Genomic DNA, 24,672 nt, shown 5'->3' with positions numbered 1-24,672 from the left:
TAAACTTTTATCTCTATTTACCTATTCCAGACATTTCATATAAATGAGAGCGTACAATATTTGGCTTTTTGTGCCCGACTTACTTTATTCAGCATGATGTTTTCAAGGTTCATTCATATCCTAGCCTGTCTCAGATTTTCATCTCTTGATGTGGCTGAGTTGACTGTTATGTATCTAACACAACTTTGTGCATCCTTCTTTGGATGTACACTTGAGTTGTTTACACACTTTGGGTATTATGAATAATACTGCAGTGAACCTTCATGTACACAAGTGTCTGTTTGAATCCCTACTTCCAATTCTTTCGAGTGTATTCCTGTTGTCATTAGGGACCATCGCTTTAACTTCACCTCACAGTGACTCGGTCCATGTACAACACATAGAAAGCTTGCTGGAGCCCGAGCGATCCTCATTATATCTGTTGTGTTTAAGTCCATTGCTATAAGGTCCATCTCATTAAGAGTCTTCCTTTCTTTCACCAATGCTTCATCCTCACAAGCAGGATGTCCTTCTCCAAGGACTGGGACCTTCTGACAGGATGTCCGAAGAATGTGAGACAAAGTCTCACAGCTTTTGCTCCCAAGGGGCACTCTGCCTGCACTTATTCCGACACAGGTTTGTCCATTCTTCTGACAGACTGTATTATATCCAATACTCTTTGCCAACACCACAATTCAAATCAGTTCTACCTTGGTCTTCCTTATTCTTTGTTCAGTTTTCACATACAAGGCAATCAACTGAAAAGACCATGGCTTAGATCAGGTACAACTAAATGTTTAAAGTGACATCCTTTCTCTTCAGCACTCTAAAGAGGTCCTTAACAGCAGATTGGTCCGGTGCAAATGGTTTGATTTCTTAACTACTGCTTCCTTGGGTGTTAGGGATCCAGACAAAAGGAAATCGGTGATGTCTTCAGGCTTTTCACCATCTGTCATGATGTTGCCTTCTGATCCAGTTGTGAGGATTTTTGTGTTCTGGATTTTGAGATGTAATCCATATTGGAGGCTCTGTAGTCTTTGATCTTCTTCAGTAAGAGCTGTAAGTGGTCTCCCTTTTCTGAAAAGAAGATTATGCCATCTGCAGAGCATAGGTTGTTAGGTTGTTGATGAGCCTTGCTTCAGTCCTGATAACCATATTTTTCTTCATTTAATCCACCTTCTCAGATACACATTGAATGGTGGTATAGACCCAGGAGTGAAATTACTGGATAATATGCTAATTCTGTACTTGTTAACTAATAAACTTTCCACAGTGGCCACATCATGTTAGCTTCCCTCTTTGGGCTTCCTCTTAATGAGTAGAATGCATGGCCACAGGCCTTCTCCAGCCCTGGCTGCAGTGCCCAGATATATTGGCCTCATAGAGAAGACTGGAGCCTTATTTTTAAATGTTTTCTGTTAAAAATCAATAAAGATTAATAGAATGCTCTGAAAATAATGAAAATTGCCTAGCTACCTTTTCCAAAGAAATTCTTATTGTATTAAAATGACCAGAATCCTCAAGATTGGATTGTAAGCTTTTCAATTGTCCTTTTCTACACTGAGAAATGTGATCACTCAGCATTTCTCAAGCTGAAGGAACTGAAGAACAAACGCAAGCCTTGTGTTATATTACTTTGTACGGTGAAATATTGAATGATCCAGGAAGCATCAGTAGGCGAAGGGAGGAATACACAGTCAAGTGGCACCAAAAAAAGGATGAGCTGATACAGAACCATTTCAGGAAGTAGCTTATAATCAAGAACCAGTGGTGATAAAGAAGGAAGTTCAAGCTGCTCGGAAGGAATTGACAAAAATGTAGCCTGAGTAATTGATGGGATAGCAATTGACACATCTCAACAAACAGATGCAACCCTGGATGTATTTACCACATTGTGCCAAGAAATCTACCTGGCCAGCTTACTGGAAGAAAGCCATGTTTATCCAACAAAGTATGGGGATTATTGAACAGTATCAGAAATATCACATTCTGAAAAGTATCCAAAAACAAATCAAAAAGTACACTGACAGAACTGCCAGAAATATGAGCAGAGTTTAGAAGAAGCCGTGGCACAAGCGACATTGTTGCCGATGTCAGATGGATCTTAATTGAAAGCATATAGTTCAGAAAAATATCTATTTTAGGGCATTTTTTGACTATGCAGACATTTGATTGTGGGTATCACAAAAAATTGTGACTAATGTTGGGAAAATGGGAATCCCAGAACACTTGATTGTGGTCATGCAAAATCTATACCTAGACCAGGAAGAAGTTGTCCAAACAGAGGAAAGGAACACTGCATGGTTCAAAATCCAGGCTGTATCCTTATCTCTATACCTTTTTAATCTATATGCAGAACAGATCCTTTGGGATCATGAAGAAAAATATGACCTCAGGATTGGAGGAAGATACATCAAACCTGCATTTTAGAGATGCTGACACAACCTTTCTTGCTGAAACAGAGGAGGACCTGTTGTGTTTACTGTAGAAGGTCAAGGTTTCAATATGAATTGAAGCTCAACATCAAGAAAACAAATATCCTCATCAGTGGACCATTTGGCAAAATTATGATAGATAGAGAAAAGATTGAGATTGTTAACAAATTCATCTTACTTGAATCCACAATCAACACTCTTGGCACTAGAAGTCAGGAAATCAAAAGACAAGTTACTTTAAGACAGTCTGCTCTTGGGAGGAGTGGGCGGGCAGGCAGGAAAATGTGCAACAAAGAATGAATGGAAATCCAAAATGTCTATAACCTTTCATGAAAATATATAATTTAAAATAAAAAAAAAAAAAGAAAGTCTGCTGTCAGGGACTCTCCAGAGTGCTAAAGAGCAGTGATGTCAGTCTGGAGACTATGGTGCATCTGATCTGGCAGTGGTCTTCTAAATTGCTTGCTATGCATTTGAGAGTGAGCAGTGACGTGACTTAAATAACAGAAGAAGAATCAAATGCCTTTGAATTGTGGTGCTGGAAAAGAGTATTGAACACACCATGGACAGCCAAGAAAATAAACAGGTCTGTCCTGGAGAGGGTGAAATCGGGTTGCTCCTTATAGGCAAGAATTTTGAAGATTTAGCTCACATACTTTGGGCATGTTGCCAAGAGAAACCATTCCTTGGAGATGGACATCATGCTTGGAAGGCTAAAGTGTCAGTGCAGGAGAGGAAGACCCTGGATGATAAGACTGGCCCAGTTGACTGTAGCAATGGGGGCATGTGCATCAGAGATGATGAGATTGACTCAGGATAGGATAGGGTTTAGTGCTATTGTTTATAGGGTCACTATGAGTCGTAGTTAACTTGATGGCACATAATAACAACAACACTCTGCTAATGAGCCCTCAAATATTTCTTATTTTTAAAAGAATAAGAAAAATACTAATCCTGAAAAGCAAGTCTGTGGCACTTAACCACATGAAATCCATTAAACACTACCACAAAGAGACTGGAGACGGGGCATGTCAGTTGAGCATACCTAATGCCAAGCAGTGACATCCAGAGATCCAAGGGGTAGATCTTTCCAGAAGCAGACTGTCTACAGAGTGGGTGTGAGTTCAAACCACCAAGCTTTCATTTAGCATCAAGTCCTTAACCAGCTTGCTGCTGAGACTACTGACCTGTGGATAACGGTATAGGTTGAAGACTGGAATACATTCAGGTGCCTTTTGCAGACAAGTGCCTTGTTTGTGGAAATTCAAGAAATGCCTCAGCCAGGCTATACCCACCTTCCCTTACTCAGTGACCTCCCAGGGTCACAGGCTTAGACCCAGGCCATCCTCATCAACAAGGCTGCCCATTCAATTTGAGATCAGTTTGGCGAGATGTTCTCCATAAAACAAAAATGCAAGCATCTATTGATGACCAGAATTTGTTTCTTTTTCTTTTTCTAAATGATGTTGATCAGATTTGGAGAATAATAAGTGTGGAGATGGGAGGGTGGGGTGTAGAGGGTGCCAAAGAGAAGATTGCTGTTTCACAGACAGCCTAAAGTTAGAGAATGTGTCTCTCACATACGAGGCAGTTTGAGCAGGGACAGGAAGGGGTGAGGAAAGCTAGCCAGGCGGATTTCAGAGGAAGAATGTTATAGATAGATAGACTGCAAGTACAAAGGTAAGAGCATGCCTGGTGTGGCCAGGGATGAGCCACAAGGCCAGAGTCGCCAGGTTAGCATCAAGGAGAATGGCAGGAGATGAGGAGATGGGCCCTTCTGCTGTCTCATGAGGATCAGATCACAGAGGGCTGTGTGTGGCATTGGGAGGGCAGTGGCCTTTCCACTGGGCTGGAGTTGCTAGAGGCTCATGAGCTGAAGAATGACAGCTGGGTGTGGTTTTAGAGGCTCCCTGATTTTTGTGTTGAAAATAGACTAGAGAGAGAAGGATAGAAACCGAGAAATCCCATGAGGAGGCTCTTAGGTTGACCACAAGTGATAATAGCAGTCAGGACCAAGTGGTAGATGTGAGGACATGATCAGTGATCCCATTCTAATAGTATTTTGAGGATAGAAGTGGCTGGATATAGAATAAAAAATGGGTTAGAGTGGACAATGTGAGAAAGTAGACTCAAAGGAGACCCCAGCCAAATCTTGACCTAACAGCTGGAGGACTCGTATGCCCACTCAAGAAAGAGGAAAACCTTGGGAGAAGAGCAGGTACGAGAAGTCAGGTGATTAACATCCTAGGTTCCAAGTGAAGATACCAAATTGGATCTGTATGTTTGGAGAGAGCCTCATCCAAAAGATAAGAAATGTGCGTGGTACTTGGTGTGTGTCAGCTGACCTACAGAAGCATCTCATCATTTTCTGTTTCTTGGTGCATTCTGAGGTGGGAAGAAGAAAGAGCTATTTAAGTAAATGCAGACAAAGGTGGGTGGGAGCTTCTAACTTGATGACTAGAAAACAGACCTAAGGGCTCAGTTCCACCCTCAGAGCCCCTGCTGTTGGCTGCAGGCTTCCTATTATGTGTAAATGGCATGGAGTAGTTGTGCATTTTTGAGGAGTAAAGGAACTCTGGAATGGAGAAACTATAGTTTCCAACAAGCCACAGCCTTCAAGTAGATTGTGACTCATAGTAACCTGTTAAGAACAAGTACGACTGCAACAGAGTGTTTTCAAGGTAACTACAGGAACAGACTCCCTCAGAGTGGCTGGTGGATTTGAACCAACAACAGCCCAGCACTAACCCACTATGCCACCAGGACTCCTGTGTAGATTCAAGGAGCTCTTAATCATGAAGCGAGGTCACCCCAAGCAACCATGGTCTTCCTCTTTTGATATTTCTTCCACTCTTCACTCAGCCACTCACCATCCCCTCTTTCCTCCCAGTGCCACCACAATTAGCCTCTAATCATTCTTCTCTTTTTTATTTTTAACTCCTAGCTATACAGATGTTATTGACGTTGTCCAGGCACTGCAGACCCATCCAGACACAAATGTCAAGTCTTCCTTTACGATTGGTGCGATCACGGCGTGCGTGGAGCCCCTGAGTTGCTACATGGAGCACAGGTATTATTTGGAACCACCTGTAACCTGCAGGAATCTGTGTGTACAGAGAGTGAATTTTCTCCCACCCACCAGAAGGAGACACATGTTTATAGTGTCTTAACCTTTGGAGTGCGTGCATCTGCCTCATGTGTAAGAAATGATCAGTTATTCTTCCGTAGGACTGGGCTGTCAGAAACCCCATTTAGACTGGCCTTTCACCGTTCCTCTTGGTCCATCTATGACAACGGATCTTGAAATAAATTCTCCCCCAAAGAAAGATTGCCCCCTAGCTGTGTTTTCCCTATTTACTGCAGAATGAGGGCCGGAGGTGATGAGATCCAGTGTCTCAGGTATTTGGAGTATCTCACAGATACTTTTCTTACTGTTAAGTCATCTGCTAATGAAACTCATTCCCTCTCGTCATAGTGAGAATGAGTGTCATTTGGAAGGACATTTTGCAACAACAGCAAAGAACACTGGGTAATAACTCACTCATAATCCTGCCATCACTATTAGAGTTTTTGCCAATCCTTTCCTGCAATTTTTTTTACTATGTCATTTGCCAATACTTTTGGATCCTTTTTCTTAAGTTGACCTATGAACGTTTTATGTAGCTTAACATATATGTTCTTGTATCATAATGGTAATTACATCTTGATTAATTGTATAATCCTTCTAGTGTTTGGATGAATGTCATTGGCTTAGCCAATTCTCCACTGTTCAGGAGTCTCAAACTTTTCACTATAATAAATAATGCTGTAGGGCAACATATTTATCTGTAAAATTTTTTACAAACTTTGATTATTTCCATAGAATAAATTCCCCTAAAGAGGTATTAATGGAACTGTGTGATCAGTTTTATTATTATTTTTTTATGTTTTTAAATTCCTTTGGGGGTGGGTTTTATAGCTCAAACTACCAGCAGTTATGTCTGTCAGTGTTTTACAGCATCAAAGCACTGCTCACTTGGCTAAGTTTCAAGTGTGACGTTACTCCTTTGTAGAGCTACGTGTCTCCCTTCTGTGCCCTGGAATGTACCCAGGTCTGTAATCATGTGTTTTTTCTGGCTGTTTCATATTATTATCCTCTCCTGGTAACTGATTGATCTGTTCTTAGCCCTTCACCTGAAAAGACTCTCATCCTCCTTCAGTTCTAAGTTGATATCTTTAGTCTTCTGTCAGAAATTTTATTATTGGCTACTTCCCTAATTACCTTGCTTGATCCTTCTTGTTGTTGTTGTTGATTGCCATCAAGTAGAGCACAACTCATAGCGACCATATCAACAAAAGACCTGAAGCCTTTTGATAGCTATCCTCATTTATCAAAGTGCATAGAGTTCTCAAGGCATGTTCAGGAAGTGGATGTCACTCCTGCTTCCAGTGCTTGACCCTTAGCAATCCCTTAACTATTTTTACTTTTCTTGAGCTATGACCTCGACTTTGCTCTTCCATAAAGAAGCCAGAGTGGTCTAGTTTTCCTTCTGTGTAAGCTTATGATTTCCAAGTTGGCTCTCCTATGATATTCCTACCATTCATGTGCCTTCCTTTTTCTTAAGTTTTTATTTAAAGGTGAATTAAAGAGAATGTAGAATAACTTAGGACTAGATACTTGAATCATAGGAAAAGCAATCACAGATGGAGAGTACACTTGAAAAGAATTCTCCCAGGCAAGTACTTTTCCACAATGTCAAAAAAATTGTAAGGAACGATCAGGAATAGGGTGGGGAGAACTTACAAAATAGAAAAGGTCTGAGAAAATGAGCATGAGGTCCTTCTCAGGATGCTGGAATGTTCTAAAATTGGATTGTGAAGATGGTTACACAAATTTGTAGGTGTACTTTTATTAGGTTGTACACAGTGAATTGTGTACTTTAAATTAATGAATTCCATAACATGCAAATTTTACCTCAATCATACAGTTTTTCATGTTGTTGTTTTTATGTGGCGTCGAGTTGCTTGTGACTCAAAGCGACCCTATGTACAACAGCCCTAAACTCTGCTCTGTCTTGTGCCAATCGCACTGTCTCTGACACTCCCATCCCGATTATCCTAGTCACTGAATCAATCCACCTCATAGAGGGCCTTCCCCTCCTGCGCTGTCCCTCCACCCTCCCAAGCATGATGTCCCTCTCCAAGGACCGGTCTCTCCTCACAACATGTCCAAAGTATGTTAGACAGAGCCTCAGAATCCTTACCTCCAAGGAGCCACCCTGTTTAACCCTTTACAGGATGAATCTGTTTGTTTTCCTAGCAGTCCATGGTGCCCTCAGTACTCTTCTCTCCAACACCCCAGCTCAAAGGCATCAGTTCTCCTTCTATCCTCCTTGGTCATTGTCCAGCAGTTTTTCATATTAGAGGAAAAAGAAACATAAAAAGGCTGATAGAAAACCAGCTCTTTGAGCTCTAAAACCAAAGTAAAAATTAAAATCACCATGGAAATGAAAATCTCATTTGAAGCAATAAGAAGTAACATAAACACTGTTGAAACTTGTGTCTATAGTAAAGAGCTACAAGCTTGAGAAAATAGAAGTCTAGTGGAAATAGGCAAAGCATTAACAGCCTTTGAGAGAAAGAGTACAGATAGCTTTTGTGGATTAAGAACCATTTCTCTGTGTGCTTAGGGCATAATAAATAAATGCTCACAAAGTAGCTGTTGGCTGATGTGGCAAAGCCAAGTAAAGGTTTTTTGGTTTGTTTGTTGTTGTTTTTTTTTAGTTTTGGTTTCTCATTTTTTTATTAATTTTAATGAAAATTTACAGAGACTTTGGATTTCCATTCATTCGTTGTTGCACTTTTCTCCCTGCCCACCCCTCCCCCCCAGTACCCTCCTCTCTTTGAAAAGTAAAAGAAAAATTCCCCCATTGTTTTACTCTCCCTCCCGCCAGATCCACTGCACTGTGCAGCCTTCGTTCCAGACTCCTGTCATGACAATAATACTTAATCACATATCCCTTTTAAACGGTTTTCTCCCTCATCTGTGTCAGTGCAGTATACATTATTTATCCCCCCTTTCTCAGTCTCGCCCCAACCCCAATGTCAGTCCATTTTACAAAAGTGGCACTATGCAGTATTTGTCCCTTGTGACTGAGATATTTCACTCAGCATAATATTCTCCAGGGTCATCCATTTTGAATAATATTGCATGAGTTCCTTGTTTTTCAATGCAGCATAGTATTCCATTGTGTGAATATACCACAGCTTCTCTATCCATTCATTTGTTGATGGACGCTTAGGTTGTTTCCAACTCCTTGCTTTCGTGAACAAAGCCGCATAAACATGGGTGTGCATATATCTGCTTGCGTGGCAGTTATGGTCTCTTTGGGGCCTATTCCCAGTACTAGAATTGCTGGGTCAAATGGTATTTCTGTTTGCCACTTTTTGAGAAAGCGCCATACCGCCTTCCACAGTGTTTGCCCCATTTTACACTCCCACCAACAGTGAATAAGGGTTCTGGTTTCTCCACAACCTCGCCAGCATTTATTGCTTGTTGTTCTGTTAAATTTTGCTATTCTTACTGGGGTGAGATGATATCTCATAGTTGTTTTTGGCAGTTTGAATCTTATCAGCAGCTCCGTGAGAGAAAGATAGATAATCTCCTCCCATGTATACTATATTGCCTCTGAAAACCTGCTGGAGGGTCTGCTATAATTCAGTTCTGACTCAGTGGCATGAGGGTTCTTTGGTGGTCATTCGACATTTCTCCAGACTGCTTTCTACAGCACATGTATCATTGTACTTTCCCACCAGCAGTTCACCAGTGTTGTGAGCAGCGTTCACACCTGCCATCTAGACCAGCAAGTCACATGGGTGACTCACTTGCAGGGGGAAAAATACATAGCAGCTGGGTTCCCCTCTTAGTTTCACCCCTTGCTTAGCTGTATGGGAGACGTTGAGAAGAGTTGGTAGCCTGGTTTGGCATTCTAAACCCACCTCTTCTCATCTGTTAAATATTCAAGGCACAGAATGGACATGCAGACAGACTCAGGTAAAGTATTTGCCCAGTGCCTAACTCATAGTAGGAACGCTGTAACAGGATGTGATTTTCATTAGTGTTCACTGTCCCCCAGGGAAGAACATTGTGTTGTTTTAGGAATTTTAAACCCCAGATTATTGAGGTTTTCTGCCATTATTAACTAATGAACATTTTTAATCCGTCTCCCCCACCTCCTGCTTTACTTGCATCTAGTCAGACATTTTTCTTCTCTGCCTTTGCTCTTAGGGTTAAAGATGAGACTGGAGAGATTCTGGTGTACATGCAGAAGAGAGAGACACGGAAACCTTGATACTCAAGGTCCCTGGCGGGTTAGATGAATGTAGTTCCTCTCATTTCCCTGTGATATTTCCTGTTTACCATCAGAACAGTATCTCTTTCATAAAAGACCAGCTCATCTCCGTCTCCTCTCTCTCCAGTTTTATGTCCTACTGTGTTGAGAGCTGGTTCAGACCTTGTTGTTGTTATGTACTGCTGAGTCGGAACTGACCCATAGCTTACCCTCCAGGGGGTTTTCAGAGACAGTTAATCACACGGGAGGAGATTGCCCATCTCTCTCCCACTAGGGTCTAGAACCTAGTACCCCATTTTTCAGCATTGCACCAAGCATTGGCCACCCAGGGACTTCCAGCAAGCCAAAGGCAACTGACTGTAGGGACTCTAGCTTAGGGAGCCTTTTGGGGAGCACCCAGGATTTTGAGAGAGTCTTTGTTCTTATTATTATCAGAGGGCCTTTTAACTAATCATGGCTGTTTTTCCTGGTCAGTGCTTGCCTGCCGTGCTACACCATCCATCCATAAGCTTGCATATCAGGGATGTTGAGATTTTTTGAGAAATAAGCAATGACAATTCTGAGATTAAAAGTTTTAAAATATTTCTCTTTTTTTTTCTCCTCTAGATTTCTCTTCCCTAAGTGTCTTGATCAGTGTTCACAAGGTAAGCAATATACTTTTTCTTTTGCCTGCCTTTTTTCAAATTCTTTTTAGATGGAATAGATTTTTCTTTTTGTACCAGCCTACCAGTCTGAAATCTAAAACACACAAAATAGATTTAAGGGAAACTTTGACATAGTGTACTTTGATCATATTTAAGAGGCACATTTCTTCTAAGAGTTTGTCTCTTTAGTGACAATAAATCACCATGGTAATGGCCTCGGCTGTGCTGCACCTAAGGTGTCCTGATTTTCTGGCTAATATCAGTGTACTGAGTCAATATTCCTAGCCTCTGGATCAGCAAGATCTTCATGTACTTCTGTCCCAGAAGTGTGCCCAGCGTGATCCATTTCCTTAATCTTCCCCCAATGCATTGGAATTTTCCATAACTCATTGATAACATTCATAAAATCCACCCGTTCTGTAGGTTGCACCCAGCCTTGCTCTGTCCCACCTCCTGGCAACCTACTGCTTGGTTATATTATCAATCGTGCCTGGAGATCCAGAATAAACTCTAAAGTTCCCAACAATATGAAATGTTCATTGTTGTCAGGAGATAATCCTGGGGTCCAGGCTTCCTGAGCCGGCCCAGCAGGCAAAGATCAGAAGGCAGCAAACAGCTCAGTGTCCCCTCTATAGCTTTGCCTTACTGATCCCATCGCCAGTCCGCAGGAAGCGGAGATAATAGAGCATTCCAGGGCTGTTGTCTTGGGAAACAGCCAAACTGAGTGCTGCCCAGGGCAGGAGGCAGGACTCCTCCAAAAGTATGGATGTGAGACTGCTGTACCAGGTAGTCTCAGGTGCATCTTTCAGAGGCCTCTGCTGCTTTTCAAGCAGTTCTCTACTCCAAAAGAAGCATAGCATGAAAGTTGACTGGGTCTGTCCCAATTAGAGTAGAGAGATTTTGTACAGGTTAGGTCATAAGAATCTGATGACAGACTAGAAATGAGGACATGAGAGAATAGCAGTACCTCAGGTATTTTGAGGTTTCCAGCCTGAGGGGGATTGGAAAGGTTGGTGGAATCCATCCTTGAAATAGCATAAAAGGGGAAAGAAGGGAGGTGATGTAGTCTTCATGGATGGAAGGAGAAGGTTTGCTATGTAGACACAGAGCCAAAGAGGGTTGTCTGATCTTCAGACACATGTTTGAAAGTCATGGTCAAAGCCAAGGTCATCAGTGTCATCAGTCAGTAGCCAGATGTGGAGTAGAGTGAAAATGGCAAGAAGAGAGAAATGAGGAGGAAGTCCAAAAGACTAAAGGATAAGAAGAAGAAAGAGTCCTCACACAGAGGATGGAAAAGCAGCAGAGATCAACAGTGTAGACTGTTACCAGGATCCCAAGTGAAGGACCCTGGGGACTCAGCAGGAGGATCCGACTGGAGAGGTGAGGGCCAAAACCAAGTCTGAGTCAGCTGGTGATCGATGAGACTCAGCAAATGTGGATATTATTTAGGATGCGTGAGACGCTGCAAAGAAAAAAATGAAGGGTGCCAGCCGGAAGAGAATATCTCTAAGAAGGCAAGTGTCACAGTCCTTACTTGTTGAGGAAAACACTAGGCTTTGATGGAGTGGGGATCGTAGGAGTAGCTCAGTCTGGGAGTGAAGGTTGACTTAGAAGAAGCAGTAGGAGGGGAAATTGAGGGAGTATTGGCCTTTTAGCCTCACTGTTGGGACTGGCCAGTAGCAGTGCCTGGCATTTTGCTGTCCTGTCCAGCGCCACGTCCTTTCTCAGTCACATAAATGTTGTTGCCCTCTTTTCCCTCCAAAACCCCTTAACCAGAACATGATTATCGCTACACTTGGCTCCTTGACTTTCACAAAGCCTCCGTGCCTGTCTGCTTTTCTGCATGAGAGACAAGCACACAGATGGTCACACTGCCCTGGAAGAACAGAGCCTGGGGGGAAATGCTTGGTGTTCACTGCTCATAAACATGGAGCAGGCCAAGAGGAGAGCCCCCGCTAGCCGGCTCCGGTTTACCAACAGACTGTGTGACTCTGGTGTGTGGTGGGTCGGCATATTCATTAATACCGTCTCACTGACTCATTGTGCAAAGCTTATAAAATCCTGGGCCTGTATTGAGCCAGAGGTGAGATAAACTGTGCAAGATGCCCCGGACACAGTATGTGCTGCTTTCTGAACTTCTTGGGGCGTGTGAAGGTTGGGTCTGTATGGTTTTGCATAACTGTGTCTATGTAACTTCTTGCATCTGGACCAAAGAACCTTATGGACTAGGCTTCCCCTGGGCCTGGACAGTCTGAAAGTTAGGAGATAAAATCCAGAGATCTCCTCGGAGATTTGGTGGCTCACTTGGCCATGAGTTCTGTTGCAAGCAGACAAGCGGTTTAAGTCCAGGAGGGCTTGTTGCCCCCCTTTGCTCCCCTTTATGAGTCAGGTGTTCCTGGTTTGTTATTTTAACAACAGAGGAATGTTCAACAGTGAGATAAGAAGTGTGTTTTGTGCCCAAGATGATGTGTGTTACAGAAAGCCGGGGACAGACGAGCAAACTCAGGTGACATGAAAGGCCATGCCCCACTTTTAAAAGTAGACAAGAGAAGGGAACTTTGTTTTCTCCTGAGCTGTGGAAAGCCTCTAGCCCTACGATGGCCCGCCTGCTCACCCGCAGGGATGTTTCTTGGGAAAGGAGCAGGCCAGCCTGCCTGCCTGCTCACAGCCCAGTGCAGTGAGATTTTGACCAAATCAGAGTCTCCACTCCTGGATTCTAAAACAAAGGACGCTCTGGCCCCAAATAGGATAAAACCCTTGGCATCTTCACCCTGTGCTCCAGATAACTGTTGCACCTGCCTCACAGATGGCATTTCCTCTTGGCAGGTGGCAGTTTACTTAGCTGGCCTGCGGAATGCTGGGGATAATCCTCTTGCTTGTTTCGCTACAAGGCAAAGGCCCTTTTCTGTGCTCCATTCCTGAGCTGGAAATGCCAGCCCCACAGAATCTGCCCACCTGGTACCCGTGCTGCAGACAGGACTTGGGGCAAGCTGTTAGAGGCTCAGATCCCAGCCTTCTCCTGGGCCGGCCAGCCTACGTTTGTGACCCTGCTATGTGCCGCCCGAGTGAGCATGTCTGCATTAGTCTGATTCTGCGGTTTTGTTTGCCTAAGAAGGTAACAAGGCCTTTATCTTTATAGGTCTGTGAGAAACCTATTAAAACCTTTGGAGCTCAGGATTTTCATAGACTCTGGTCCCATGTCTGCCTCCTCCGGAATGTGCTGAGCCGTCTAAGATCCCTGCTGTGTCTCACTCTAGGCCTGGCCTCCTGACCTTGTCTTAAGTCCATTTCAAGGTCCTTAGTCACTTCCTGTGGCGGCACCAGGCCATGGGGTTCTGGCAGCAGGCTCTTCAGACTGTCCAGGGTGACCTTGCCAAATAGGAATAGGAACGCGGCGCAGTCACCACCAGCCCCCCCTTTCTTCAGGAAGCATCCCTGGAAGGTTTGTCGGATGTGAAAGCCTCTGAGCAGAAGGAACATGTGAGGGTTTCATTTAAACAAGATGCTGAAGATTTTGAATGTGGGAGAAGCTCTTAAGAAAACATGACTATATATTCATATATACCGACTGTCTGAGGAAAGACACGCGAGAGCTGATTATATCAGTGGTTGCCTCTGCAAGAGAGAACTGGTGTGGTGCCCAGGGAGTGCAGGAGGAGAAGCAGGCTTCTACTGAATACCATCTTGTACTTTCTGAATCTTGGACCAAAAATGAGTATTTACTAATTTAAAAATTGTCTAAAGCCTCATTAAAATACAAACAGAAGTCTGAGAAACCTTTTTTAATTGGCAGTTTGATGAATAGTGTTTGTTCAGTTAGATGTAGGAAAGGTTTTTGCATGTGAGTCCCCCAGCTTAGCTGCTTGGGCAGCTGCCTCCTCACAGATCAGGTTACATGTGCCTTAATTGGTTCATTAATTCATTCACTCAGCAAATCTTTATCCAGTGCCTGCTCTTGTTGTTGTGTTCTTATTGTTGTTGTTTTTATATACCAGTGAGTCAGAGCTGACTCATAGCTGACCCTCCAGTAGGTTTTCAGGGGCAGTTAATCGCACAAAAGGAGATTGCCCATCTTTCTTCTGTTGAACAGCTGGTGGATTTACACCTTCTGTTTCCAAGCTAGTGTCACAACACCTTGCCTCTAGGCCACCAGAGTTTCCTGGCCCTTAGGAAAAGCTTCCAAGAGAAGATGCTGTTCAGATTTTCTGTGGTCAAAGAAGAGGTGACACACCAAAAAAGGAAGGGGAAGATCGTTCCAGAAAGAAGGAGCAGCCAGAGTGGAGGCCTGATGGTAGCTCGAGTGTGCATAGGGCCTGGAGAAAGTACAGCGTACAGAAAGAGGAAGCCAAGGGTAATCGGAGCTCATTGGGATATTGTAAGTGGGCAGTAACATGAGGTAATATCATCCTTACTACAGCTGGAAGAATGAATTGCAGAAAAAGAAGCCTTCAAGTAGAAACTGGGTATGACCCAGTGAAGAAAAAGTAGTGGTCAGGACAAGGCAAGTGGTTGAGGGGTTTAAAGTGGGACGTGGAAGGCTCCCAGAACTGCTTCATGCCCCACAAGGTCTGATGATGGAGGAGTGAGAGGACTCAGGTCCCTCCATGGCCTCTCACCAAATGACCAGAGGCGGAGGACCAGCACACACCACCTGGATGTCAGGAGACGGCTGTTGAGGAAATGCCTCAACTCTCTCTCAGTCACGTAAGCCCTGGTCGGAGGTAACAGGCCATATGTATCTGCCTCGAGTCAACCCAGTAGCTCTGGAGCACTAAAGGCCCTGAGACAGTAGGACCTGTGTCTCAGAATCAGGGAGAAAAGACCCACTATGGTCCATGAGCACTTAGGAAACGGGTTCGGGCTCAGCAGGTGAATGAACCCTAGGTCCTGATGGTGTGTGGTCCCAGGCACATGGCATAGCCGATGTATGTGCTCTTTCCCCGTGGGAGCATCCGACCATTGGCATGAGTACTGCTAATCCCTGTTGTCTGTTCTTGAATGGTATTCATTCAAATGGATTAGAAGGTCTGATTCAATCTTCATAGCTTTGAATGCTTTTCTCCTGAATGTAGTTGATGAGAGGCAGTATCACTAATGCCTGCTGGAGACCAGAGGCAAGGTGCCAAGGGACCTGGATGTCATATTCAAACTAGTATTGCCATGGACGGGGAGCTCTGATGGCCTCATGGTAAGAAGGAGTGTTGCAATCCCAGAAAGGCACATGGTTTGAATCCACCAGTTGCACTGTGGGAGAAGGAAGGGAAGTCTCTGAATACGCTGTGTCCGAAAACTCGCTGGAGGGTCAGCTAGGAGTTGGTTCTGACTCGATGGCACACAACAAGAAGCAGCCATGGACTAGGGAGTCACAAGATTTAGCTTCCGTTCACTGACATGACTTGCTCAGGCCCCGCTGGGTCAGTCCAGGCTCCCTGGTGGACATGTGTAAGTCCCAGCCTCAGATCGCTGAGGCACGACTGGCAGTGATCGTGGCAGTGGTGGTGCATCGGGGACATTCATTCCGTTGTCACTATGACTAGCACTTTACTGGCGGCCTGGAAGTCAGTGTTACTGTTTTTTAACTAACTGAGAAGGAAATTGAGGCTCAGAGAGACAGTTGAACAGTTTGCCTATCGTCACTCATGGATAATCAAAAGCCAAACCCACTGCCATTAAGTGAGGACCCTCCCGCTGGTTTCAGAGGCTGTAAATCTTTATGGGAGGAAACTGTCCCTCTTTCTCGGTTAGCAGTTCAACATGTAACACATGGACCACCGGTGCTCCTTCATCAATAATTAACTGGAGCCTAAAATGCAAACTCCAGTTTGCCTGACTAAAATCCTTGCTCTTAGTCTGTCCATATTGCTGGGTGGTTTTTTTTCCCATGTTGTTAAATAAACCTTCCCTCTTATGTGCCGTCCTCTCAATCCACTGTGCTCACAGTTCTGGTGCAGTCCCTACTGCCAGTCCGTCTGGTTGAGGATCTTCCACACTGTGTCTGCTTTTCCAAGCATGACATCCTTCTGTAGACTCTGGCACCTCCTGACAGCATGCCCAGAGGATGTGTGATGAAGTCCTTGTTTCTGAGGAGCTCTCTGCCTGCGTTCTCCCAACACAGAACGGTTTGTTGTTCTCACTCTGTGTCAATGAGTAATGTGTTGGGCTGCTAGCCAGAAACTTGGTGTTTTGACTCTGCCAGCTGCTCTATGTTAGAATGATGGACGATCTCCTCCCATAAAGATTTACAGCCTTAGAAACCCAGTGGAGAGTTGCCATGGGTAGGGGTGGGCACAGTGGCAGTGGGGCCTCCAGTCCGTGAAGACCATAAATAACCTATTATATGCCACCTCTGTTGCGCAAACAAAAGGACATCATCATTCAGAGAAAGGGAGAGAGCATAATGGCATGAGGAACTTACTGGGATTGTAAGGTACTAGGAAAGGTCTTAAGGAAGAAGATGTACCAGAAATGAAAAAAAAAAAAAGACTAAGTGAGAAACAGGGCTCAGAACTGTGCATAGCATGCTACTGCTTGTAAAGAAAAAAAAAGTACACCAACACGTTTACTCCTCGGCCACCTAGCTCCCTTCCCTGAAGGCAACCCTGGTTATCAGATGCAGCAGATCTCTGGAAAGAGGGCTGAGAATCTGATAATGCTGTTTGCCTCCAGGGAAGGAAACTTGGTATCTATAGAGGCAGAGGATTTCTGCACACCACACACACACACACCGTGAGCTTTCTGTAAAAACACTGAATGTTTTCCTCAAAAATTAAATGTAGTTACTTTAAACACACACACACACACACACAAAACCACCACCATAACTCAGCACTTGACAGAAGCAGATGGTGTTAAGTATAGAGATGTTTCTGTACTATATTCTGGATCCTGCAATACAAGGTTATTTAGAAACAGGAATGCCCATAATTTGGAGATCTTCACTAAACTAATCATTCATAAAACTAGTCTCAGGGGAGCTCTGGTGGCCTAGTGGCAAGGAACTGCAACTACAATCCCAGAGGTGCATAGTTCGAACCCACCAGATGCTCTCCCGGGGAAGGAGGGACAATCTCCTCCTGTACCAGTCAGATCTGATTTGACGGTACACGCACACACAAAAATAATAAAAATTTTAAAAAATATAAAAAAACTAGGCTCTACCAGTAATAGGACTGGTGATGAGCATGGAAAGCTTTTAAATAAAGAACTAATGCTGACCGCCTGTGAAAGCGGTCATTACAGGGAGCTCTGGTGGCCTCGTGGCAGGAAGCTGTACTATAATCCCAGAGGCACATGGTTCGAATCCACCAGATGCTCTGCTGAAGAAGGAGGGACGATCTCCTCCTGTACCTGTAAGATCCAATGTGACAGTACACACACACAAAATAATTAAAAAACCTGTCATTACAAGACCATATAAATTTTTTAAATTTTGAAAACTTACAAATAAAACAATATTTAACAGAGAATTAGGAGATAGCAGGTAAGAGATACTGTATTTTCACCTTTCAGAGTTGGGTGTTGTAGTGACTTGGATAGTGTCCCCCAAAATTCATACCCAGTAACAAACACTAAAAAACCCCATTGCCATCAAATTTATTCCAAATCATAGTGACTCTACAGAACAGAATAGAACTTCACCATAGTATTTCCAAGGCTGTAAATCTTTATGGAAGCAGACTGCCACAGTGCATCTGATAGATTTGAACTGCTGACCTTCTGGTTAGCAGCTGAGCACTTAACCACTGTGTCACCAGGGTCTCCTTCATATTCATCTCTTATATTGTTGCATGTTGTATGCTGCCAAGTCAAAACCAACCCTAGGTGACCCTCACCGTGGATTTCAGAGGCAATAAATTGCAAGGGAGGAGATTGCCCATTTTCTCCCATAGAGCAGCTGGTAGATTTGAACCATGTGTCTTTGGGTTGTCAGCTCTTTACCACTAGGCCTCCAGAACTGCCTTTTATAGTCATCTAGAATCTATAAATGTGACTTTATTTGGAAATAGTCTTTATAAATGGAATAAAGGTGAGATTAAATAATACTAGATTAGCATGGATCTTGTAAAAAAAATTACTTAGAGAAACAGCAGAAATTAGTGGAACAAAATGATTTATGGTGAGTAGATGGAGTTCTAATCAGGCACCATTACCCAAACATGTTGGAAAGGCATTCCTAAAAAGAGACACTGAAAGCAGGTTTGTTTGTTTGAGTTTGTTGGTTTTGGTTTGGTGGTTTTTTGTTGGGTTTGGTGTTTGGGTTTTGTTTGTTTGTTTGTTTTTTGGGTTGGGGTGTGTGTGTGTGCGCGCGCGCGCGCGCATGTACCATCAAATCGGATCTGACTGGTACAGGAGGAGATTGTCCCTCTTTCTCCAGCAGAGCATCTGGTGGATTTGAGCCACACACTTCTGGAATTTCGGTGCAACTTCTTGCCACTAGGCCACCAGAGCTCCCTGAAAGCAGATTTATAGATAATTGTTAGATGAGTTTCTCAGAAGGAAACATCAAAGCAAGTGTTTTAAGCTGGGTTCTCTAGAGAGGCAAAATTAGTGAAACGTGTCTAAGTAAGGAAACAAATTTATCTCAAGGAAATGGCTCAGAGTTGTGTAGGCTTGAAAGTCCCAAACCCTTGGGTCAAGAGCCAGACTGGAAGCTTCTCCCGACTCAGGTGGGTGCTAGGGCTGCCAACTCCACAGCTGACAGATCAGACTACCCTACCGGCTTTTGGTTCATCGAGTGGTGGAAGTCGAGGAATCCCCAAAGGAGCTGATCAGACAACAAGCTGCTAGCACAGGTCCCCAAAACCAGAAGTCAGAGAATGATGATCTAGATGCAAGATCCAGAGAGGGGAAAGCCTTGCCAGAGCATTGATATAGACAAACACACACACACGGAGAGAGAGAGATTGAGATGGAATTCAGGTTACACCAGAGACATTCCCTGTACAACAGATTAAGGGTCTGAACTGAGTAAGGACGTGACTAAAGAGTATGACATGAGTCACATCACCTTGGTCTTGTAAGGCTGTCCCTCAAGATACATCCCCCACTAACCCTCCTTCTTTCGTTAACATAGAGGGCTAGAATGGAAGATAATTACAGAACACCACAAAACAGCCTCATTGCATCAGATTGCAAAATGATAGACAGCCACATAATACTGTGATCCAGTTGACACATCATATTAACCATAATAACAGGTTATACAAACAATCACCAAGGACAGTCATCAAGGCCATGCCATGTATATTTTTTTAACATTTTAATTTTTTTTTAAAAAATATTCACTCATTCAATGTGCCACATATTTTTAAAAGCCTCAGTCAGACCATAGAGTTCTTTCGACTAGGAAGTTGTCTGAACTTATTTGATTTTGCAAAAGAACCTAATGCCTAAAGTAAAAATGCTGTCCTATGAAAAGTTTTCTGAAGGATTGTTTGACCTGAAGGTAACTTTAGGTAATTAACTCTTACAGAATTCAGAATGACACAGAAGGGCCTAGGTGGGTTACCTCAAGACCATGAACTTGGGAATTTGAATTCCAGGAGAATTAAAACAGTTTTGTCAGCCCTAAATCCAGGAACTGATCTCCTTGTAAGGACAGGTCCACCCCTTTGCCATTACATTGATTCTGACTCAGAGACCTTACAGGACAGAGTAGAACAGCCCCACAAGTTCCCAAGGCTCCAGTCTCTGTGGAAGCACAGGGAGCAGCTGAAGGGTTAAACTGCCAGCTTTTCACTTAGCAGCCATCAATATCAATACAGTATCAATAGAGACATGGGCAGCAACACACAGTGAGGAAACAAGCCCTGTAAACACAGAGGTAGAGATGAGAATGCCGTAGCTGCAGGCCAAGGAATGCCGAGGGTTGCTGTAAGCCATTAAACACTAGGAAGGATTTTCTCTAAGGCCTTCATGGTCCTGCCAGCACCTTAATTGTGCAGAGGAGAATCGTTTGTCTTGTTTTAAAGCACCCAGTTTGGGGCGGTGGAATATTTAATCCTGTATTCTTGTTTAATTTCTACTCTATTTAAGAAATATACATGGAATCAAAGTGTGTAAGTAATAGTCTTTCCTTTTCCCTGCAGGTCAGTTGTAATAAATCTAGGATGTGATGAGGGGGAAAAAAACAACAACCAAACACCCAGCTTGTGCTCATTTCTTACTGCAACTCTCAGAAACTTAAGACCAAGATCTCTAAATATTTTAAAACTGTTAAGTTGTTGTTGCTGCTGTTATATACTGTAATGGAACCAACTTATACCTGACCCTCCAAGTGAGTTTTCAGAGGCTGTAAATCTACTCACGTACATTTATAGAGCAGCTGGTGGATTCAAACCACAAATCTTTGCGCTGGCAGCATAGCACCTTACCACTCAGCCACCCCAAATCATGTTACAAAGGGTTAAATTAATTATACTCTTTAAAAGATAAAATAGGAACCAATGTTGTCGGTGGTGGTAGTGTTATGTACCATAGAATTGGAACCAACCCATAGCTCATTAAGCAGAGGCAGTTAATTGCACAGGAGGAGATTGCCCATCCTTCTCCTGAAGAAGAGCTAGTGGCCTTGAACTTTGTGCCTTCAGGATAGCAGTGCAGCTTTTTGTGTACTAGGCCACCAGAGTGTGACCAGTCAGAATTAGATGGTAGAGACATGGGAAAAATATAATTACCTTGCCCTTTTTCCATATGTTGTTGTTTGCTACTGAGTGGAAACTGATTCATAGGTGACCCCAGCAGGTTTTCAGAGGCAGTAAATCACACAGAAGGAGATTTCCCATCCTTCTCCCATGGAGCAGCTGGTAGATTTGAACCGTATGCCTTTGGGATTGCAGTGCAGCTTCTTATCACTTCTTACCAGCAGAACTCCTTGACATTATTTAAAGGTGACATTACAATAAGTAATTATTTAGATACCTTATTTTAAAAGGTATAAAGATACTGGATGGCACAGGATAGGACAAGGTTTAGATCTGTTGCTCATCAGGTTGCTATGAGTCATACTCGACAACACCTAACAACAACAATATTAGAAAAATATTGTAAACCTATCAGTTATCAGAATGAAAACATAAAGAATGCCTAGATCATATTGCCAAAGGTGGGAGGAGATGTACTTTAAAAACAGAGTCTGGCAATCCAACATAAACAAAGCAACAGAACCAAATGTCAGTATATAGAAATGGGATTAAACACAATTAGGAATCTCACGTTAAAGCCAAACAACAAAACCTATTCATATGATGCTCTATATAATAGCAGCATCTCAAGCTAAGTAAAGGCAATATTAAAAGGATGAGCAGAGATATAACAGACACTTACAAATAAAAAGCCAGGAAAATACAAGACAAAAAAAGTTATTAAGGTCTAGTTAATGAGAAAAGGCTATTTATTGTTGCAACTTATCCTGAACATTTGTTCATATCCCAGATATACCAAAGTGTGTATTGGCAATGTCATGTGCCATTGCATTGAATACGATTCATAGCAACCTTATGAACAATAGCTCAGAACCTTGCTCTTTCCTGAGCCAACCTCGTCTTCTCCAATACTTGACCCTTTGTAAATAGTCACTGTGTAAATTCATCTTGTCAGGGGTCATCCGCTTGTAGGTGCATCCTGGAATAATCTTGGGATATTCATGGTATGGTGAATATCTCTTCCCTGCCACTTCAGAGCCCGCAGAAATTGAGGATAGTGGTAGTTGGATATTGCCTGCTGTCTAGCACTGTGCCCCTGCCCCTTCCTGTTTCCTCCCTTCCAAGCTAATCGCCTGTCCCATTCCCTCCAAGCCCACTTTCTACCTGCCTCCCTCCACCAACCTGTGTCCTTCCACCAACCTGCATGGCAGCTTCAGGCCCTCATCTGACCTCTCCTTGGCAGCCTAAGACTTCATCTCACATCTGCCTGACTAGACAAAGACATTGCAGTGGAATGAAAAGTGTCGCTTGCCATCTCACATGTGGTCCAGTTTTCACAAGAGGCTGTGGTGTATTGTTTATGGTGACCTGTGGTGGGCATTAGACCCTTCCTGAGTGGGGCTCAGACTGTCAGACATGGCACAAGAATTTTTGCAAAGTTGTATCAATTTAAATGAGATAATAAGTGAAGATGTTATAGATGTGTTATAATAATTATGTTGAGATGATCAGATGTCATAGTTTTCCTGATTTATTAATTATTTGTAGTATTGTGAATTTTGTTTCTCTAATTTAACAGGACAGAAGCATAATTCACAACACTACAGGCTCTGATGGCCTAGTGGTAAGAAACTGCACTGCAATCCCAGAGGCATGAGGTTCAAATCACCCAGCTGCTCTATGGGAGAAGGATGGACAGTCTCCTCCCATGCAATTTACTGTCTCTGAAAAACCACTGTAGGGTCAGCTATGGGTCAGTTCCATCTCAAAGGTACACAACAACAATAACAAATAATTTAGAATAAATTTAATGTGACCTGCTCCGTACCTACTCTTACCTTGGCTTCTCATTCTTTTGTAAACATCTCTGTTAGCACGTATTTTGGAATTATGGATCCATACAGACTCTCTCGTGGCAATGTGTCCATTGGAAACATGGTGGTTAGAGCGTGACGTATGATTAGTGTTCTGTTAGTGTGTCTAAATTAGTGAAGGCCAGTTACAGCAGATGCTGGTGAGGTACAGAGTGTGTGAAAGAGCTTTTTGATGAAGAGGCTCTGAGTATCAGCCAAAAAGCAGAATGAAAAAAAATAGAGGATGTCAAGAGGTAGCCAGCTGCAGAGTTGAAACTATTCTTTCCAAAACGTAGCAGTTGTTGTTGATTGCCATTGAGTAGAGCATGGCTCATGGCAACCCTATGAACAAAAGACCTGAAGCCTTTCCGTAATTATTGTTTCTCAAAATTCATAGAGTTTCCAGAGGCATGTTGTTTAGGAAGTGGATGGGGGTCAGATTAATGTTTGTGCGTATCAGCGTTGTAGGTAGAGGTGTTTATACAAGGAGTCTCCTGGGAGGAACATCCAGGAAGACTGGATGTTTAGGGGAGAGAGCAGGTGCTTAGATCCATCTGAGCCCCAGCGAGAGCTCCGGAGGCTAACCTGTTCTTGCCTTACTCCCTAGGGTTGGTGAATAATGTGGTGTTTACCAGTCACACCTCGGAGCACAGGCATCCTCTCCTTGTTCAGCTGCAGAACCTCATCAGGGCCGCCAATCCTGCCGCAGCCTTCATTCTTGCAGAAAATGGGATTGTCTCCAGGTAAACTCTTTCACAGGCCACCCTTCAGGACTGGCCGTGTTCTCAGATACAATGATCAGGCCCCAGGCTCCTCGCCTGGTGTAAGACCAGAATACAAAAAAAAAATTTTTAAAAATAGACCAGAGTACATAAAAAAGCCAGTTTTCTTCAACCAAGCGTTTTTGAAGCTCTGTGAAAAGCCTCAACACGACACTATAAGTTAGTGTACTATAATATTTTGTTTACATTTTTTTAGGCATTCTTGTTCTCATACATTAAAGTGTGGATGTCAATACCTCTTGATGTTTCTAAAAAAAAAAAGAAGAAGAACCTCTTGATGTTTCTTATGCTAAAATGTTGACAAATTGCACTTAGCTCTTTTACTTCAGGGACTTGCATCTAGGAAAAGTGTCACCTGTGTCTTTTCCAAAAATAGATGAATTGGTGACTGTGGGTGTGCACATGCGTGTGTGTAAGAGAACACGCCTGGTTATTGAGCAGTTTTGTTTGTTCCGCCAGGAAATGTGCAGCTTAAGACTTCTCTGTGTTTATTTTTTAATATGACTTTGGCATTTGAACCATGCAGTTATTTTACTTAACAAAATTAACAGGAAAGGGGAGAAACTGAATTACATACATACAAACAAAAACTTTCCTGTGTGTTAGTAGTGATCACGTAACCACATACACAAAAATAATTCAGGTAACTTTTGAACGTGAACCTCTGTTGGAACTTTGATCCCAAACATCATCACTGAATAAAAAAGGGAGATTTTAAGTATGAAATGAGAGGGTAGGAGGGGGAAAGGGTATGAAATGAGATACAGTGAAGGAAAAATCCCTGCACATGTTGGGTTTCACTTGAGAGATTAAACATAAATTCTTTATTTCTTTTTACATTATATGTAGTATATAGACCAAGCCTCTACTTGTTCCTAAATACCATTCCCTACCAAAAAGAATTCTGGGCTTCTTAGAGAATTGACTGACTACACATATAGAGCAGAGCAAGTTAAGGTGAGCTTTGATATGTTTTATGAGTCTTTTTTTTTTAAAAAAAAAAAA

General features: G+C 43.0%; 1 protein-coding gene across 1 annotated transcript in view; it reads left to right on the top strand.

Moving 5' to 3' along the window:
* Window positions 1-24,672, top strand: part of LOC102863409 (chromosome unknown open reading frame, human C20orf194) — a 153,637-nt gene that overhangs the window by 113,494 nt on the left and 15,471 nt on the right. The window contains exons 28-30 of the mRNA XM_006894257.1: window positions 5,359-5,484; window positions 10,352-10,389; window positions 23,493-23,628. Coding sequence (XP_006894319.1) covers window positions 5,359-5,484; window positions 10,352-10,389; window positions 23,493-23,628 — 300 coding nt within the window. The remainder of the gene's footprint in view (window positions 1-5,358; window positions 5,485-10,351; window positions 10,390-23,492; window positions 23,629-24,672) is intronic.

This window comes from Elephantulus edwardii, unplaced genomic scaffold (genome assembly GCF_000299155.1).
Source record: "Elephantulus edwardii isolate Elephantulus edwardi_28Jun2011 unplaced genomic scaffold, EleEdw1.0 scaffold00138, whole genome shotgun sequence".
In the NCBI taxonomy this organism is placed as follows: domain Eukaryota; kingdom Metazoa; phylum Chordata; class Mammalia; order Macroscelidea; family Macroscelididae; genus Elephantulus; species Elephantulus edwardii.
Note: the sequence above shows the minus strand (reverse complement) of the source record. Positions and strands in the feature narration are given on the sequence as shown.